This window comes from Nicotiana attenuata, unplaced genomic scaffold, assembly GCF_001879085.1.
Source record: "Nicotiana attenuata strain UT unplaced genomic scaffold, NIATTr2, whole genome shotgun sequence".
Lineage (NCBI taxonomy): Eukaryota > Viridiplantae > Streptophyta > Magnoliopsida > Solanales > Solanaceae > Nicotiana > Nicotiana attenuata.
The window spans coordinates 158,486-178,918 of NW_017672114.1; the positions used below are offsets into that span (position 1 = coordinate 158,486).

General features: G+C 35.2%; 1 protein-coding gene and 1 non-coding gene across 3 annotated transcripts; one reads left to right on the top strand and one right to left on the bottom strand.

The window, feature by feature from the left end:
• The first annotated feature begins 596 nt into the window (after positions 1 to 596).
• On the top strand, positions 597 to 12,093 carry LOC109211905 (acylamino-acid-releasing enzyme-like). 2 transcript variants are annotated; one of them, XM_019375499.1, is made up of 18 exons: positions 597 to 796; positions 2,987 to 3,162; positions 3,315 to 3,621; positions 3,706 to 3,927; positions 4,185 to 4,397; positions 4,549 to 4,623; positions 6,369 to 6,507; positions 6,621 to 6,772; positions 6,882 to 6,964; positions 7,057 to 7,178; positions 7,302 to 7,380; positions 8,761 to 8,938; positions 9,754 to 9,814; positions 9,946 to 10,068; positions 10,419 to 10,616; positions 10,741 to 10,809; positions 11,405 to 11,481; positions 11,580 to 12,093. In XM_019375499.1, the coding sequence occupies exons 1-18, from the start codon at positions 654 to 656 to the stop codon at positions 11,641 to 11,643; spliced, it is 2,481 nt and encodes an 826-aa protein (XP_019231044.1). In that variant the 5' UTR covers positions 597 to 653; the 3' UTR covers positions 11,644 to 12,093. The 2 variants fall into 2 exon arrangements, with proteins under 2 accessions (XP_019231044.1, XP_019231045.1); XM_019375500.1 differs by having other exon boundaries at positions 3,318 to 3,621.
• A 1,441-nt stretch (positions 12,094 to 13,534) lies between these two features.
• Positions 13,535 to 13,606, bottom strand: TRNAK-UUU. The gene has a single exon. It is a non-coding gene; the product is annotated as a tRNA-Lys (tRNA).
• Between the last annotated feature and the right edge of the window lie 6,827 nt (positions 13,607 to 20,433).

Below are 20,433 nucleotides of genomic sequence, written 5' to 3' on the forward strand. Positions count from 1 at the left end.
TAAAGAGCCGGCCTACAAATGTGGGGTCCGAGGAAGAACCGGACCACAAGGATCTATTGTACGCAGTCTTATACTGCATTTCTACAAGCGGGTGTTTCCACGACTTGAACCCGTGACCTCCTAGTCACATGACAATAGCTTTACCAGTTACGCCAAGGCTTTCCTTTCTCATTTTACGACAACAATAACAACAACAAAAAAAACTCAGTGTTCTCCTCATTTTACAAAGAAAAAAAGTTTAAATTTAATCGTGTTCATTGTCCTCTACTGATGTTCTAAGAGTATTTTCCACACAAATATATGTTCGTACACACTTTAATCTCTTAATTAGTATATTTTACTTAGAAAAACCTACTAATTGTGGTTTATTTTTGGCAAACTACAATTAGGAACATCAAGTCAAAGAGCATTCTACCCGGCACAATTGTCAGAAAACCGTGTCTGATTGGTCAACTTTGGGCTTATTATAGGTGTTCAGTTCGAACAAGAGCTACTTAAGGTGTCTAAATGAAAATCGTGACGACTTTAGGTGTTTAATTATATATTCAGCCAAAACACAATGTTCCTTGAATCTCATTAAAATGGGCCACTCTGAAAAAAATTTGATTAAAAAAAAGGGAGCCAATCTGATTGAATAGTAAAAATCATATTCTATGACGAATAATATATTTCTTCCCTTAGCTGCAAAACACACCTACTTCATCGGCTCAGTGCTACTATGCCCTTTCTCCTCTGTTAAAAATCGCCTTCTCAAGCAGCCCAAGTCACTTTCCTACAGACGCATTTCGCTAAACTCGTAAAATTCTCTTTCACTATCTGTCTTAATTTTGCGAATTTATGCTTATAACTTTGTATAGCACTGTAAATTACATTCATATAGCACTTATTGAAGCCTAATTAATTTTTTTTAGCAAGTTTTCATTTTGCAGAAATGTGTTATCTTAAATTTGTGCATATTTTGTTCATATGGTACAGATATTGGATTTATACTTTGATAAGTGTTACTCCCTTGGTCTGAATTTATGTGGCAATGTTTGACTTTTAATGAAGTTCATGATGGAAATAAGACTTTTGAAACTTGTGATCTAAAAAAGTTGTAGACGTGTGGCTATAAATTATCTCATTAGAGGTCAATTGAAAAGTTTAAATTTAAATTGTTTCTGAATATATAATTGGGTCATTCTTTTCCGGGACAAACTTGACGTGAGAGAGGGAGTAAAAAAGATCTGTTTTATTAGAAAAGATAAAAACTTTATCTGTTCTAGTATGACATTTACAATTGACCATTTTGCTTATATGAATTAATTAAGAAATGTATATTGATGCTTCTAGTAGTTGTTGTATATTGATGTTTGTCTTAAGCAAAAAGTGAAAATTAGGTGTCTTGAAATGGTGCACTTATCAGGAAGAAATCAGGTATAAATGTTCAATGACTATGCCTTAGCAAATTGTAGGTGTTTGTTTTTAAGATGATTTTTTTTCAACATGCATGGTCGGCATTTGCTAGATGTTCAATCTAAGAAGGGAATTACAGCAATGAAATTTCGAGCAAGTGTTGATCTTGTAACTGCTTCTGAAAAGATCTTAGTTTTACTTGAAGCAAGTTGTACATTAGCCCAAAAAAAAAAAAAAAAGCAAAGATACAAAAAAGGAGAGTGAAAAGGAAGTTCCATTTATCCAATGCATAGTGGGAAAAGCAGATTCAAATCATGTCGTATTTTGTTATTATTTGTTTGAGTTTCTTTTGACACCATTAGTAGTGTTATCAAAGGCGCGCTTAAGCCTTGAAGCGAGGCTCAAAACATGTTAAGCGCTTCACCTTGCTTAGTGGGCGCTTACCAGGTAGTCGAACGTTTTTTTATTCCGCACCGGGTTTTTTTAGGGCTAGTCTGATAGTGTCTTATCTTAGATTGCTAGTATTACATGTTGTTTTTTTACTATCTTCCGCTTCGATGTCCTAGTATTTTGCCGTTGTTACTGCTTGTTGCTATTGCTTTCTTCCATCTTTTTTCTGGCTCTTAGATTGCTGGTATTATCTTTCTGGCCTTTGTTGTAGTTATTGCTTGTTTTTATTGTTTCTTTTCATCTTCTTGAGTCGAGGGTCGAATCCGCCTCTCTACTCCTAAGGGTAGGTATAAGGTCTGCGTACACACTCTCCTCCCCAGACCCTACTTGTGGGGCTCCACTGGGTTTTGTTGTTGTTGTTGTCTAAGTCATATATTTCCTTGCCAATGAGCGTAATCTTGAAGAGGCAACATTAAACAATTGATATTTCACTTAATCGTAAATTTTTTTCAATTTCTCTCTCCATATATTTGGTATTCATGCTTATAGATATTAGTCTTGGACTACATATATATTCATAGTTTTTCTCCATTTGCGCCTTTTGTCATTAAAGCCCAGACTTTATTTGTGCTTTGGGCTTAAAGCCCCAACAGACCTTAGAGCTTTTTTGCGCTTTTCGCCTTTGATAACACTGAGTGGTGGAGCCTGGAATTTGACCTAGTGAATTCAAAAAATTCGAATCTCCTAAGGCAATTTTTGAACTGCATTCTCTTATGCCAAGGGGATTCAATTGTTCTTACATATATATATAAAAGCAAATTGTTCTTACCCTATTTACATAGTACAAATTTTCAATGAAGGGGATTCAATTGAACCCCTTTTCTTTGGCTATGGCTCTGTCACTGTCGATGATGGGTCTCAAAACTTGCTATCTTTTCAGTCATTTGAACTTTCATTAATACAAACTTCAGACACTTGTTTGTTTGTTCGTTTGTTTGTCAGTTACGCAATATTTTTCATGACAATATGTAAACTTTCAAGATGAGAAAATGTGCACTTTCTTCTTGTGTATGTATCAACACTGGGGATGAGTGAAGAGGGGGTCTATGCTTTCCTTATATTGTTTTTTTGATTGGAAACTAAATGTTCCTTGATTAGTGAAATTTCTTTATTGATTGTCCCTTTTTGTATTAATTTCTAGACGAAGTTTCTCAGTTTTCTCCGCAATGAATAATGTGAGAGCCAGCTCCCCGAAAGAATTTCCTCTGGGGTTGGATGCAAGTACTGAGGAAGAATACTCTTCTCAATCAAGTTTGCTCCAAGATTTCACTAGCATCCCCACCATTGATAAGGCATGGACTTTCACATCTGATGGTGGTATGATTTCTTTAATTCTTCATTCGCTTTGTTTGGTAGATAAAAAAATGTAGTTCTAGTTAAATTCTTGCATTCCCACTTAATATGTTGCTTTATTCTTTAACTGCTGCTAGATCGTAACCATTTTTCTTTGTTACTTTTCACTGCACAAGAAGGTTCCCAGGGTATGTTCTCGATAAGCCAACCGAATCTTCTAGCCAACAAGAAGAGAAGATACATATTATCTTGTCATATTTCAAAAGAAAGTACAGATGGTGTGGACTTTCAATGGGCTGCATTTCCTATTGAGATGTCCAATGTTTCTCTGATGATCCCATCACCTTCAGGTTCAAAGCTTCTTGTAGTTCGAAATCCTGAAAATGATTCTCCGACCAAGTTTGAAATTTGGGGTCAATCTCTGGTGGAAAAAGAGTTTTTGGTTCCTGCCTCTGTCCATGGCTCCGTATATTCGGATGGATGGTAGGTTATTATATGAACACATAACATTACTTACTTCACTTCCCTATTAACATACTCAGTGTGCATTAATATTTGATAATGCAGGTTTGAGGGAATATCGTGGAACAACGATGAAACTCTTATTGCTTATGTCGCTGAGGAACCGGCTCCCTCGAAGCCTACATTTACTACTTTTGGTTATAAGAAAGAGAATTCTACAGATAAAGAATGTGGTAAGTGGAAAGGTCAAGGGGACTGGGAAGAGGAGTGGGGGGAAACCTATGCTGGAAAAAGACAACCTGCTCTTTTCACCATCAATGTCAACAGGTCTGTTTATTTATTATATTGCTCATATATAAGAGCAGCCGGTGCACTAGCTCCCACTCTGCGCAGGGTCAGGTGAAGGGTCGGACTACATTGGGTCTTATCGTATGCAGCCTTACCCGGTATTTCTGCAAGAGGCTGTTTCCGCGGTTTGAACCAATGACCTCTTGGTCACACGGCGGCAACTTTTTCTGTTGCCCCAAAGCTCCCCTTCAGTTTTGATGTTTTTAGATAGCAATTCTATTTATGAAATTGTGCAGTGGAGAAGTACGTCCTGTTGAAGGAATCGGGAAGTCACTGAGTGTTGGACAAGTTGTATGGGCTCCATCCACTGTAGGATTGCAACAATATTTGGTTTTTGTTGGGTGGCCTTCAGATGCTAGAAAGTTGGGCATAAAATATTGCTATAACAGGCCTTGTGCCTTATATGCTGTTAGAGCTCCATTTTCAAAGTCAGACATCCATCAATCTGGGTAATTACTTGTTAGTTTCTAGTAAAGAAAATGTTATGGATTAACATCTTCTTCTATATGAATGTATATAGGGGACTTAGCTAGTGGAGAATTCCTTTATATTTGATATATGATATTTTACTAATTTCTATTGACATTTTCTCACTTTCAGAACTCATCCAGCTGACAATGTATCTCCAATTAAGCTGACACAAAGCATAAGTAGTGCTTACTTTCCTCGTTTCAGGTTTGTCTTTAATTACTAGTCTAGCCAACCCCCTCCCCCCCTTCTGTTGCTCCCAAACGCACACGCAAGTATACGCGGTCGTCAAGTATACTAAAAGTTGGATGTCGAACCCACGAGGACTTGTGATTAACTATTAACTAAATTAGACTATCCTAACTATCTAAACAAGAATTAAACCTAGAAGTATTTGATTCTAAACTAATTAAAATAAAGAAAAATAAATAGTGAACTCTGAACAAAAGGATAGTAGATTTGTATGTTATCAATGCGATGAAAACGATCTAGGGTTATGGGCTATCTAACAATCATATTGTATTCTTCAATTGAATTGATTTATCTTGTTTATTGGTTGACAGGGTTAATATTGCTCATAAGAATCTGTCGAGTTCTTACTCGCCTATTCAAGCTAACCTACGCCTATATGTGTATGGATTTAGAACTAACAAGAATGCTTTTATAATTCCTGTAAATCAACCAAGCAAGGCAATTAGGTATATGTCTATCTTAACCGCGAATCCGTTCCCCGATGCCCAGGTTCAAGAACTTGCTCTACTCAATCCTATATGCAATCTAGAATTCCCACTTTCGAGTTCAATTCTAGCTTGGTAGATAGTATTCAATTGGTGATCGAGCAATAAAATAATTAAGTGAACTAAGAAATCAAAGTCAATATCCAAATAACAATAGTCATGAAAGAACCACAATCCTAGAACGTGAAGTTTAGCTCCACATAGATATGGTAGCCAAACGACGATCATACAAAGAAACATAAAAATTACTAAGTTTGGTGGAAGAAAGATGGAACTTGATGAATTCCGGCCTCAACGGCGGCTCTGTGCCTGTGTTTTCCTCTCAAAACGTCCTCCCTCCTCAAAATAGGTTTAGGTTGGCTTTTATATGAGTTGGGGACGTCTTGGGGTCGAAATAACCGAGTCCCGACCGAAATAGGACATGTTCACGTTTTGAGCGTCCAGGACAGCCTGGGACGCTGGCCCTGGCGCTCAACTTTTCAGCATTCTGTTTTGAGTGCCACAAGTAGCGCCCCACGCTGCCCGTGGCCCTCAAATGTGCACTTTTGCCCTTTTCTTCCCATTTTCGCTCCAATTCATGCATTTTCATCCCAAATCATATCCGAATGATTCCTACACATAGAAATACCATAAATTAACACAAATTATTATATTATACATCCGTAATCTACTAAACATGAGCACAATGTGAGGCAATATACATCAAAATATGCATACATTCAGCCAAACATGACCTTCCCACGCTCCCCAGAATAAAAAGGAGAAAAATAAGCACCCAAGGGCATGGCCTAGTGGTCAATGACGTGGGATGAGAACCATGAGGCCTTAGCCGAGGCAAAAACACTAGGTAATTTTTTTCATTATGTCCAAGCATTGGTAGACAGAGTTACCCGATACCTATGCTGGTGGGAGATAGCACATACCCTGGGGAATTAGTCGAGGTGCGTGCAAGTTTGTCCAAACACCACGAGTAAAAAAAAAAAAGAAAAGAAAAAAAGATAATGTAGAAAAACAGGAAGAGCAGATGTGTAGATGAATTTCTGAAATTGGTGTAGATATGTCCTTGTTCCCTTGATTTTCTCTTTTAGATAACAATCGTTAAAACATCAGTAGGTTCCATGTAAGGAGTCTTGCAGCCTCCTCATGTTATTTAACAGCTGCAGGTATTTTGCTCGATAAAATGGAACTAAGTAATCTTTTCAATAAATTTTCCAGTCCAGATGGAAAATTGCTTCTGTTTTTGTCCGCTAGAAGTTCAGTAGATTCTTGGGCACATTCTGCAACTGGTTCACTTCATAGGATTGATTGGTCATTCAATGAAAAGCCAACTCCAGATGCTAAAATTATTGATGTGGTACACTCACTTTTTCTGATTCTGATAACTTGCATCAGCACTTTGAAGACAGTCATTGTTAGCCATTTTAAGTAGTATTATTATATTTGATTCCGAGCTTTATCCTACTGCAGGTTCCTGTTGTGATGTGTCCTGAAGATGGCTGCTTCCCTGGCCTTTACTGCTATAATGTTCTTAGTAGACCTTGGATTTCTGATGGATATACTATGATCTTATCTTCTATCTGGGGCAGCACACAAGTAATAATTTCTGTAAATGTGATAAGGTAACCAAATATTTTTTATTCAATATGAATGGCATCACGACATTCTTTGAATTCTTTTCCGTACCAACAAGTTTATAGTAGTGAAATGCGTCTTTGTCAAAAATGATAGTGGAAATGTATCACGCATTAGCCTTGGAGACTCTAGCTTCTCTTGGAATGTGCTCGCACTAGATGGTGACAACATCATAGCTGGTAAGATTCGGTGTTTATACTTCAATTTATACTGGTTCCTGTAATAGTAGTCCCATTAATCAAAGAGTCTATCATTTTTTGGGGGGTTAAAGTATGTAGTAGTCCCGTTGATGTTCCTGCAATCAAGTACGGGTCCTTTGTCCGTAAGGAATCCGCTGAGGCCTCATGGAGTTGGTTAGATGTTTCAAGCCCAATATCTAGATGCTCTGAAAAGGTCAGGCTGTTTCTCTCTATTTTCTTTCTTTCTTTCTTTATTGTTTCATCTAGTCTGTTCTGTTAGGTATGTACTTGTTAGGAAGGCTTTTCTGAAATTAAATGTCCCCAATAATTCTCACAGGTTACATCTCTGCTGTCTTCACGCCAATTTAGTATTATGACGATTCCTGTCAGGGATATCTCTGAGAACCTTACTAAAGGTAATATAACTCATCGTAGTCTTCACTAAAGACTTGCTTACACGTGGACATGTGATTTTTAAAGTACTTAGGATGGGTTTATGTATGATATAGAGACCAACTTCTTGCCATATCCTTATGCTGCACTGTTTCTCTGCAATAAGTTGAGTACTTTAAGCTATATGCTCCTGGTGATGATTTGATATTCAGAAATTCAAACTCCGATAGTGGAGAGTGTCTCAAAAAATCAAGAATATATTAGTTTCCTGGCATAGTGTCTAAAACTTTTTTTTAGTGTTTGCACAGACAGCTTCTAGCTCACCTTTTGAGGAACTTGTCAGCGTAAAGTTTTGATTAATTTATTTATTCCTGCAACCGTTTAATTAATATTCCAGCGTCCATGTAGTTGATAATTTGTTTCTATGATAATGATCTGAAAATAGGACATAGTTTTGACACTTTCTTCTTCATGTGCTTTTCAAATTTGGTAATTTGATTGCATAATGTGCTATAGAAGTGGATCTATTGTTCAAAGACATGTTTCCTGCATTATTAACGTTACACTTAATAGTATATGGGCTACAGCTCCCTTGTCTGCTTTCTCTACAACACACTTCCTTTTATCTACCAAAGGGAAAAAAAAAGAAATCTTAGACCTGATTACTATTTGAACCTACGTAATATGAACTATGATTATATTAATCAAATTCTTGCACTGAAGCACATGAACTCCTAGTTGATGGTTAAACCAGCTACCAAGATTTTTTGTTGTTTCCTGCTACCAAATAGAGAATAGCTATGCGTATTGCTTAAAATACACATTTAGAAGTTCCAGGAAAAGAAGAGACAGTGTACTATGCAGACGAGGTTTTAATTGTTATTCCAATTGCACTAAAATCAAAACATCGTATGCATAGTACAATTACTCTTGTAATTCCCTTAATTCTCTTGTAATTCCAATTTCATTTTGTTTTTTCCTGTTTGTGTAGTTTATTATTAATATACAAATATATTACCTTCTCAAAAGAAAAAATCAAAACATCGTATGCATAGTACAATTACTCTATAAGATATGTCAATAAACTAATATTATGGCCAGCATCTAGTATAACAAAATGAAAGGAGATAGAAGCTTAGAGTCATGACCTGGGGCTACATAGCATGATGTCTGCTAAGCTATTTCCAGTTAGTTTTAATTTTCAGAATCAGCAGATGAGTTCTAGAATAAAAACAAGAGTGAATTTTTGGTGAAAATTTGGGCATGAAAGCTATTAAAAAATCTATCAAAATAAGTTTTGGATATTCTAATTTATGGAGAGAGTTGTAATTTAAAATCATGGCTCAAGGCTGAATAACTCTGCTCTTTCTACTTTAATCTTCAATGAGTTTGATTCATGTTAGGTGCCGGCAAACCGTATGAGGCTATCTTTGTATCCTCTAAGTCTCAGAGCCGCAATGTGTGCGATCCGCTGATTGTAGTCCTTCACGGGGGTCCTCATTCTGTTTCATTGTCAAGCTTCTCGACGTCCTTAGCTTTCCTTTCCTCACTTGGTTATAGCTTGTTGATTGTAAATTACAGGTAAGCAACAGAACTGACTTCTTTCTTCATACCTCTGTCAATTCAAATAGTTGTTGAAATTTTTGGTAACTCCGACTGTGAAATACAGCAACGTATATGAGATGCTAGACTAATATTATAGGTCGTGGGATATCCCTTTTGCAATTTTTTATTTGGACATCCGTGTATTTATTCTCTTAGATGTATGGTGACATGCAAAATGACTACAAAATGTAAACAGTATAGGTGGTGAAACTTTTCATGATATCCCTTTGCAACTTTTTATTTGGACATCTATGTATTTTATTTCTTTCAGATTTAAGGTAACATGCAAATAAAATACATAACCAAACAGCTAACTCACACCCCTTTCCGCATACAAAAGTTGTGCAAATGTCAAAATTTCCTGCAGATGGGAGAAAATAACTGATCAAAGGAAAATTTTGCTGGTAAAATGAAATTATAAATTTATTAAACAATCAAGTTGAATGATGAAAATGGCAATCTCCAAATTTGTTTGGTTGGGATTAACGCAGTATAATATAAAAGAGATCTAAACTTGAGGCCATATTTTATAATGGTGATTCTGGTTTAAGCATTGTATATTTCAATTGCTCATTGTAGTGAAATTATCTACAAATTATTAGTAAAGCTCTTTTTCTCTCTCTCTCTCTCTCTCGCAATGGAGCAGTTATTGCTGGTCTCTTGCTTAAGGCATTTCCAGCAGAGAAGTTCATATTTTTTATTCTCTGGATATCTCATTTGCCTTTTTTTTTAGTGGGTAAGCAGCGATAAATGCCTTAATTAAGCACTTTTTGTTTTGTCACTCCTCTCAGAGGCTCCTTGGGGTTTGGTGAGGAAGCAGTACAATCTCTTCCCGGTAAAATTGGATCACAGGTACTTGTTTCCCGTCTTTTCATTTTCTTAACTTACAGGTTTCATGAAATAGAATTGCTCCTCTTTTCATAATAATTGTATTAAGGATTTGGAACCTAAGAGTTTCTTCCTCTTTTTCCCCTAATCTTCAGGATGTTAATGATGTGCTTGCTGCTATAGATCATGTCATTGAAGTGGGACTTGCAGATCCATCTAAAATAGCCGTGCTTGGCGGTTCTCACGGTGGTTTTTTGACAACTCACTTAATTGGCCAGGTCTATCAATTTCCTAAGATATCACTGTCTTTATGGTTTCTAAATGTATCCATTTTTCTGAACTTATGGTCCTTGTCAAATTTGTTCAACAAAAATTTGTCGCTCTTCATAAAGGGAAGCTGGACAAGCTTATCTTTTTCTTTTAAAAGAAGAATTAACCTAAATAGCCGTCAACCCAACCACTTAAACTAAAAATAGCCGGCAAATATATTATATATGTGTAATCCATGTATTATATGTGTATAACTGCGTGTACAATCTATTTATACCCGCTAGGAGAAGTAAACGGTGAATCCGGCTGGCTATTTGTGTAAAGATCCCAAAATGACTATTTCTTGACATTTCTGCAGGCACCAGATAAGTTTGCAGCAGCAGTTGCGAGGAACCCTGTTTGCAACCTTGCTTTGATGGTTGGTACATCTGATATACCCGATTGGTGCTATGCCGAGACATTTGGAGATGAGGGAAAATCAATTTTTACAGAGGCTACTTCAGTTGAACACCTTGATGCCTTTTACAGAAAATCACCAATTTCACACGTCTCCAAGGTATGCTCTGTTAAATCTGGACTCGACGATCTTCCATGTTAAACAATTTGTGTTTCTATCAGTTCTCTCGAAAGGTTTTGTTCTGAATGCATTTCCAACATCGATGTGTTTACCAATGTTGTAGGTCAAAACTCCTACACTTGTCTTGTTAGGTGCTAAGGACCTCCGTGTACCTATGTCTATTGGGTTGCAAGTAAGATTTCTTACCATCTTTGTGGTTGCTTGTTTTATCCGTTGAACATAAGGTTTCATTCTTAAATGCAACCAATGGTATGGGCAAGTTTGCAGTTATGGAATCAAGTTTCTATATCATCTTTCTTAATTCCACCTTTTATTGGTTGGACATCACGTTTCATTTTTAACATGACAAGTGTATGGGCAAGTTTGTAATTACGAACATCTGTCAATACATGGTCTATTTCATAATATGATCATATCTTTTTGGATCGAGTTGCTGGCTTTATTTATAAGGCAAGGCAACCTACAACCTTTGTATTTACTGATAAAATGTTGTATAAAGGATCGCTGTTAAAGTAGCCAATCATCTGTGGACCAAATTTTTTGATATCTGGCGATGCCCAATCTGCAGTATGAACCCGCAAACCATGTAAATCTATGAGATGAAAGCGGGTTACTTTGTTATTTATAAGTCAGTTAAGCTAATATGGTCTAATGGCTGTAATGTCTGTTGCAGCACAATGACTAATGGCTTTAAAAGTTTTGGTTTTATTTCTGTAAAATGTATAACTTAAGAAAGTGTATGCTTTTTTCGCTCTTATTACGTGCAGTATGCACGGGCATTGAAGGAGAAAGGAGTGGAGGTTAAAGTCATTGTGTTCCCTGAGGACACTCATGCAATTGATAGGTAAAAATGGTCCTATGTCCATCAAATTGCAGTATCTGGTACTTGAGTTTCATATTTCACTCTTTCATTCTAAACTTATGTTTACATCTCTTTTGCAGACCACAATCTGACTTTGAAAGCTTTTTAAACATTGGAGTGTGGTTTAAGAAGTACTGCAAATAGATGGATTCTATTCATGTCTTAGCCAAGACTTCCCACATTCCTTCTTGCTGATGTTGCCAATAGAGCAGAAGAGCAGAGGGGCATGGTGTTTAAGTGGCGAGAAGAGCCGAAGGGGCGAGCCCATTATTCATCAAGTTTTGAACCGTGCCTTCTGACCCTCGTGAATTTCTCGGTTATTAAGAAAAAAATATTGAACCGGACCCTTGTGGTCCGGCCTTTTCCCAGACCCTGCGCATAGCGGGAGCTTAGTGCACCGGGCTAACTTTTTTTTTTTAAATTGGAAACTGGATGAGATGTTTTCAGAAAATCAAAAACTTGCTCCTTTAACCAATGACAACGGAAGCAAAAATAGTTATAGGAGTAGAGATTTTTATACAACTCCTTCGACAAGAATTTTTTAAAAACTTTGCTGAGACTATTTTGGTTTATTAAATCAGTTTGTTTCCTTTAGCTAATTCTAAGATATATAAAAGTGAATAAACTTTGTGTCATATACTTGGCAACTCAAATAGTGTGACGTAAATCAATCACTGCAAACGAACAAAAAGTTTGAATTAGCAATCAGTGGCTGACATTTTAAAGTTATGGGCGCTGCTTTTAATTGTGGAGACCGGAGAGGGTAATAATCGTAAAATTGTACGGGGCGTCCTATTTGGTCGCGCCCATTTAACCTATACCCACTTTTTAAGAAGTTTTAACTTGTGCTTACTTTTTAAACAATTTCAGGCCTCTTTCTCTTCCTCCTTCTTCTCCTTCTTCTTCTTTCTTCTTTGGTTGACAATGATTTTATATGGTGGTTGTGAATGTATTTTAATGTAGTTTACGATGTTTTACAAAAAAAAAAAAAAAAAGAGAAATTGGTTGCAAATGTAAATATTTTACCTTTTACAAAAAAAATTGGTTTCTCTTCTTCTTTTCATAGTAAACATTGTACATAGTTGGGCAGCTAGGTGAATAAGTGCTAGTGCAAACATTGCATTGGATCTAGAGTGATTAATGTGAGTGATCAAAAGTGATCGTTCTTTTATGACTCATAAAAAGTTGTTCATTTCTTGCAAACTTGTAAAAACAGTACAGTGCCAATTTGAAATATAATACTACTTTAAGGAATAGATATTTGTTAATATAATGTAAACATGCATATTCTTATCTTGCCCGCTTCTGGATAGTAATATCATAGAAACAGTTGAAATTAGTTCCAGTAAGAATGTTGAAGTTCAGCAAATATAAACTAAAAACTTCAGCTCCTAGAATGCTGAAGTTCAGCAAATACAAAACAAACTTCAGTTCCTAAAATGTTGAAGTTCAGCAATTACAAAACAAAAACTTCAGCTAAAACATGTTGTAGTTTTATTGAACTGAAGTTTGTCACTGCACTATGAACTGAAGTTTGCGTGATTGCCTTTGCAAGTCAGGCCTAACTTCAAGCAAAATATCTGAAGTTTTGCTTTGATAAGGCTACACTTCAGGCAAAACATTCTGAAGTTCAAACTTCAGACATAAATTTTTGCTACTTCAGGCCCGTATGTCTGAAGTTACCTGAAAAGTGAATACGCTTGTAATTTTTTTTGCAAAGCGGGCATAAGTTAAAATGTGATCCAAAAACTGGGTATAGATACAAATGTCACATAAAAAGAAAAGAGAAATATTTATTTTTAGCCGCTATATATATATATATATATATATACATTTTTTGGCCAATTCTAATCTTCAATAAGATAATGTCTTCCATGGCAAATTAACTTTTCTATACAACTCGAAAAGAGTAAAAACACTTTAATTTGTTAAAACATATTCCAAAATTGTTTTCTAGACTGACCAATACTTGACATTGGACCAATAATTTCGAGTTTGACTTACCGCTTGAAAGTATTTGGACCAATACAAAAATCGCCGTCTGTGGGGATCGAACCCACGACCACGTGGTTAAAAGCCACGCGCTCTACCACTGAGCTAAGAAGGCCGATGTTGTTTATTTGTTCTTTTTTATATTAATCCGAAGATATACAATGTGGTTCCACTATTTCAATGATTTGTGCCCAAACTCAGGTAATTTTCTAAATATCTATAAATATTTAATGGAGCCGGTGGTCTTCCTTGAGCCGATTGTATATTGATAACAACCTCTCTACATTTACAAGGTAGGGGTAAAGTCTGCGTACACACTAATTTTTCCAGATCCGCTTGTGGAATTATACTGGGTATATTATTGTTGTTTTCCCTCAATCTCAATAACACAATATACACAATATATTTTGCTTTATTTTTTTCCTCATCAATTGGTAAATACACATATTCATCTTTGGATATTTTAGCTTTTCACTAAGAGCATATTGCTACTTTCACGTTGAAAGTTCATCATATTTTGAAGAAATTCAATTGAACTTTCTACTGGAAGTGTTACGAATTGCTGAGTCTTCTATTGACTCACTCAAAATTTACTTTTTAATAAGTTTGTTCTTGAATTTGGTCAAGTAAAAAATGACAATTATTTCTCATCATTGAGGGTGATATTTATGTGAAAACCTATGTTGCTCTGACTCTCCGAAAATGCCGCCGGATACGTATCGGGTCCTCCAAAAGTAGTGTATTTTTGGAAGATCTGACACGGGTACGGCAGCATTTTGGAGAGTCCGCGCAACATAGGTGAAAACTTTTACAGTCCTAAATAAATAAATAAAAATTAATCTTTCAAAAAAAAAAAAAACTTGACTTGTTTCAACAAAAATAACTCAAACAGACTGATTTTTATTTTAAAAAAAAAATTCAATTTTTTTAAAGAAGAAAAATACTGCATGCTTGTTATTTTATATTTTTATTACAATGTCTAACTGGACACAGTGTTATTTAAATAAATGTTTTCAAAACATAAGCTTGCGTATAATATGCTTCAATAAACTTATACTCTTAAATATGTCAGTTATTTCTATAAGATGGTTATTAATGGCAAAATGTGAATAATAGAACCAAAGAATTTCAATTTTAAAATATACCGATCTTTTTTGAATTGATTAATAATCATTTAAAATGGAATTGAGAGAGATATTAAATAGTGTAACAAAATTATCCAATTTAAAAAAATTTATAATAGTAATTTCGGGATATTTTTAAAAATAGCCAGATTTACAACTGGTCGTTCAAAAATAGCCCGATTTCAAAAGTAATCGAAATTTAGCCACTTTTTATGTAAAGATAAATTTGAGCGAAAACACTGTTCAAAACCCGGAAAATACTCCAGTATATTATGCTGGAGTTCCAGCATAAGTATACTTGAACTCCAGCATATTATACTGGAGTTCCAGGATAGTATGCTGGAACTCCAGTATAATATGATGGAGTTCCAGCATAAATACACCAGAACTCCAGCATAATATACTGGAGTTTGGAGCACCAGTGCTCCAGTCTCCAGTATATTATACTGGAGCCAGCAAAGGTATACGCGTCCAGCATAATATGCTGGATTCATACACAAGTGCACCGAACTCCAGTATATATTATACTGGACCGGTCTCTATTGCAGCAAAAACGGGGACTATTTTTCATTGACTTGGTAAACGCTGGTTATTTTTGATGACCATGTCCGAAAAACTGGCTATACCGTGAAAATTTGGCAAATTTTTTGTGAAAGCAGTCTAGCCCGAGAATTATCTATATCTATATCTATATCTACCTATCTATATCTATTCTATATCTATCTATCTATCTATCTATCTATCTATCTAATCCTATTCTATATTATTATAAAAGCACGAATGTTTCGTGCTAAATGTTAAGTGACTTAAATATTCCTAAAATATTGATTGACTTTTATACCCTTAAACTATTTATAGTATTAGTTTTTGACAAGAAGTTATAATGGAAGGACACAACTGGAAAATAGAGACCACGTTAGGATGGAAAGGGTGTAGCTGAATAGGGACTTATAGTGATGAAGAAGTAAAATGTGGAATGAATAGGAAAAAATAAATCCTAAAACTAAATAATTCTAAACTTTTCTCTACTAAACGTGGACAACTACGTTAAAATTGTAGGAAACTTGTTCAATTGTATATAGTCAAATATTTTGAAAGTATTAAAATTAAAATAATAATTAGTTTATAAAATTGAAGAAAACATTTTAGTTTTCGTTTGGATCCAAACATGTGAAAAACAACGGTTCGATAATTTTATTTTCTTAATTTTTTTTGAGTTTTGTTCCCGAAACTAACAACACCATTTGTTATATCAAGAATTTTCTGTATCATTTTATACGTATTTTATATACAAATCGCAATATACTTAAAACGGTTATTGTTTTATTTTATTTTTTTAGAAATAATTGATTTTTGACCCTCTTTCCATGTTCCGGACATTATCTTTTTATTTTTTGATTAATAGAAAACGTATATTAATAATTATAAGCTAATTATAACTGTAGATCAAGGGAACGACTCTAGGATCATATAAATGCATGATCAAGACTAATCACATGGACAAAGAATTGAAAATTTATTGGGATTAGTAGACTTTAATTATCTTATCAGATTAATTTATTTCACAATGAATAAAATCGTAATACATTAAGACTGTCTTAATATTTAATATTTTGAAGTGAACTAGCCTAAACATAAATTCTTTAAACGTGAAACTCAATTCATATTAATTTTACTAACGAATGGTAGTATTAGATACATTAATTAAGTTCATTATGTTCTCGTAACAAAATGATACTGATTAGAATATATATGCGATTTGAAATTTTAAAGTTCTTTTGTACAAATTACGTGATACTTGACTTAAGGTATTACGGTCAAACGCACGAGCATAGAGACTAGTCTATATTATTATAAAAGCACGAATAGTTTATCCTAAATGTTGAACGACTAAAATATCCCTGAAACATTGATCGACTTTTATGCCCTTAAATATTTGTATAATTTAAGGATCTAATGGTAAATTACCTAATGATAGAATTCCTTTTCGATTTAAACTATACATACCCGACCCTACAACGTTGATCCTGCTTGAATTAGAAAAGTACTGTTCCTAATTACAATTCCTTTATAACAAGGCATGTAATAAAAGAAAGATACCTACTAAAAAAAACTTTAGTACTACCTTAAAGAAAACATCTATAAAATTTTAAACAAAGTTAAAATTCTTACTATTTTTAAAGTCTTAAATTGTATTTAGTACATATAAAGCTACAACTAAATTAATTTAGTATCTTTTACCTAAATATTAGGAGTTACTACATATTTCAAACAAATTGAATTAATTTTTAAAATATTAAATAATAAGAAAATAATTAAATGATAATTTTTTAAAATATAAAATATAATATTAAAGTGTTAAAATAATAGGGGAAGTTTAGATGAATATTTTTATTTTACATGATAATAAAGTGGTGAGATTGTGATCTTTAATTTATTTATTTTTACTTCAGTATGAGTAATTGATTCTTTTACAAATTTCTCAAAGAAAATCGATTGATGTTAGTCTAGATTAGGTTTCCTAAAACAAGTTCGTCCAAGTCTCCAATATATCAAAGTTTAACAATTTTTTCTTTAATTGGTTTATTTTCATTAGATTCTCATGTTCCATAACTTGGTAAAAAAATATGTAGATTTCTCGTAAAAAGTATGTAAAATATGTATACTATATACAATACACATATATACGGAAAAAGATTATCTGCTATTATTTTTTATAACAGTTAAAAATATATATATTTCTCTATAATCTTAACTAATCATGGACTTGATTTATGAAACATGTGTATGATTAATATTTTATTGCTTTGAATGTAATAAAGTAGTAATAACTTTACTCGGGTTATATCCGACATAACTTAAATTTGATATAATTTTATAAATAACTGAGACAACCCTCACAAATATGTCAAAGTACAATAGTAAAAAAGTAATACTTTTTGGAGGTGATTCAAAGATGGACAACTATATATTTTACTTTTGAGATGAAGAAGCCAAAGTTATAGAAAGAAACGTACACCTAAAACGTCCTCTATAAAGAAGTATTAGATATGGTACTACGACGCTGAATATTTATACACTATAAATAGAATATCATTTAACTTAACTAAATTGATCATCTTTATAGGTTAAGGCGATATAATTTTGAATTCAAGTATTCCATTTATGTAATAACATTAATCTTTAGCATTTAAAGGATAGTTGTATTTTTATCACGTTAATTACTTTACAATGATTATATCCTCTTGTAAATAATTTCTTACTAAATATAGTTAGTTGTTCTTTCACATAAAAGTTCCGACTAAATATTTACATGCAACACGTACATATTAACTAGTTATTATAAAAGCATGAAAATAATATTGAAGGACTAAAATAGCCTTAAATATATGTAACGACCCGACTGGTCGTTTTGCATTTCCAAACCCCGTTCCCTTAAATAATACTTTTCGCACTTGCTTTAGCTAATTTATGACTTGCGGGGACGGGGGGTTCGGAAGTGAGAAGAGTTTTGAGCAAGAATAAGCCTAGTTGCTTCTTTAAGTTTCTTTAAAAAGGGCCAAGTTTGACTTCGGTCAATATTTTGGGAAAACGGACCCGGAATCGTGATTTGACAATTTTTGAGTGTCCGCGGGAAAATATGGGACCTGGGCATATGCCCGGAATCGAATTTCGAGGTCCCTAGCCCGAGTAATAAATTTTTTCGTGAAATTGTTAAGTTAAAGATTTAAATAAACTAAGAAATTATTGTTTTCATAGGTAAGGGGTTCGGATTTCGATTCCGAAACTTGGTACAAGTCCGAAATATCAGTTAAGACCTACCCGTAAAATTTGGTGTCCATCCGAGTAGTTTAAGGGCGTTTTGACCCGTTGAAGGAGAATTAAGTACTTGAAGTTCAATGAATTGATTCATTTGGTTTTGGGGGTTGATTCCTCGATTTAGCATTGTTTTGAGTGTTTCGAGGGTTCGAGTAGGTCCCCCTCGTGATTTCAGACTTGTCGGTATGTTCGGGCGGGGCTCGGGAGCCCCGAGCGTCAAATGGTCGAGGTTCGAGTGAAGTTGAAAACTTAGGAAAAAGCCTTATCTGCTGCTTCTGTCATAACCGCTTCTGCGGCTCGTGGACCGCAGAAGCGGTCGTTTGTCGCAGAAGCGGAAGGGGCCAGGCCCAGGGGAAACCGCAGGAGCGGACCCCTCACCGCAGAAGCGGTCCATCCACCCAGCCCCAGAACCGCAGAAGCGGTGGCCTTTCCGCTTAAGCGGCCTCGCAGAAGCGAGGTTAGACCGCAGAAGCGGCACAGGCCCCCTTGGCCTTTTCTGCAAAAGCGGCTCACTTCCGCAGAAGCGGAATCCGCAGAAGCGGGATTCCTGTCGCAGAAGCAGGAACCACTGGGGGCAGAAGGGTTCATTAATACGAACCCAAACTCATTTCTCTCATTTCTCACTACATACTTGGGCGATTTTGGGGGTTTCGAAGAGAGAGTTTCCACATATCATTGCAAGGTAAGTAATTCCCACCCACTTTTAGTTCAAATACATAAACATTAGGTAGATTTAACACTAAAATTAGGTAAAAATCAAGAGATTAGAGTTAGACCTAGGGTTTAGTCAAAACTAAGATTTGATCCTATAATTTACCATGAAATGAACTAGAAATCACATATTTGTGATCCTTAGGTGATAGAGAACAACTTCCTTCGAAAAATATTGGAATCCGGGTATGTGGGCCCGGGGTCGAAAATTAGGAAAACTTGTATTTATGGTTAGGAAATTGCTTAAACAATTAGAATTTAACCTTGTAAGCTCTTGTTGACTAGTTCTTGCTTATTTTAATTAGTTGGTGCTCGTTTGGCTACGAATTGAGGGTTTGGGCCTATTCTTGATATCGGAAGTGCACTTCGGAGCGAGGTGAGTCTCCTTTCTAACCTCGTAAGAGGGAATTGTCCCCTTAGGATTAATGTTTGAGTGTTTGTTGCTAAATGCGGGGACTACGCACGCGTTAGGTGACGAGAGCCCGTGCGTAGCTACTACTATGATAAATGTCCGGGTAGCTTAGGACCTACAACATGCCTATTAAATATATCTCTTATGTTAAATCGTTGTTATGAACACCTAGCGTGTACTAGAGACTTAAAAGGGGATAGGAGCATACTTGTATAGTTAATTAAGTTTGATTTGGTATTCTTGACCATTTATGTGCCATGTGTGTGAACTTGATATTTCATCCTTATTTGTGGATCGGGCCGATCGCCTCGGTATGAATAGATGCATCTATAGGCGTGCCGTCGACCCTCGGCAAGTGCACAGTTTATTTCTGTTGGGTCGGGCCGTCGCCTCGGTATTATGTGCGCATGTTAATTGTGGAAAAGCCTATACATGCTTTATTTTGCCATTATCTCATATGATAAAATTATAAACTTGATGCTGTAAAGTTCTTGACTTATACCACTTGCCATAAACTGTTGACACTTGTAAATTCCATGATTTGAATACATCATACTTATATATATATATATTAATTGACCTTAGTAAGTATCGAGTCGACCTCTCGTCTCTACTTCTTCGAGATTAGACGGGATACTTACTGGGTACATATTGTTTATGTACTCATGCTACACTTCTGTACTTAAATGTACAGGATTTGAGGCAGGTGGATCCGGACATCACTCTGGTGCATATCAGTGAGCGCATCTGGGACTTCTACGGTGAGCTGCACTCCCTTCTTGCCGACCCGCAGCCGAAGAAGTCTCCTTGTATTTTTTTGTGTTGCTGTTTCCGTCTATCCTGATTCAGACAGTAGGATAGGGCATTATTCATTTT

Coding starts and splice junctions, on each gene's coding strand:
- LOC109211905 (XM_019375499.1), top strand. CDS start 654: ATGACGAATAATATATTTCTTCCCTTAGCTGCAAAACACACCTACTTC. Junction 8,939..9,753: donor TTGTTGATTGTAAATTACAG/GTAAGCAACAGA, acceptor CACTCCTCTCAG/AGGCTCCTTGGGGTTTGGTG. Junction 9,815..9,945: donor CCGGTAAAATTGGATCACAG/GTACTTGTTTCC, acceptor CCTAATCTTCAG/GATGTTAATGATGTGCTTGC.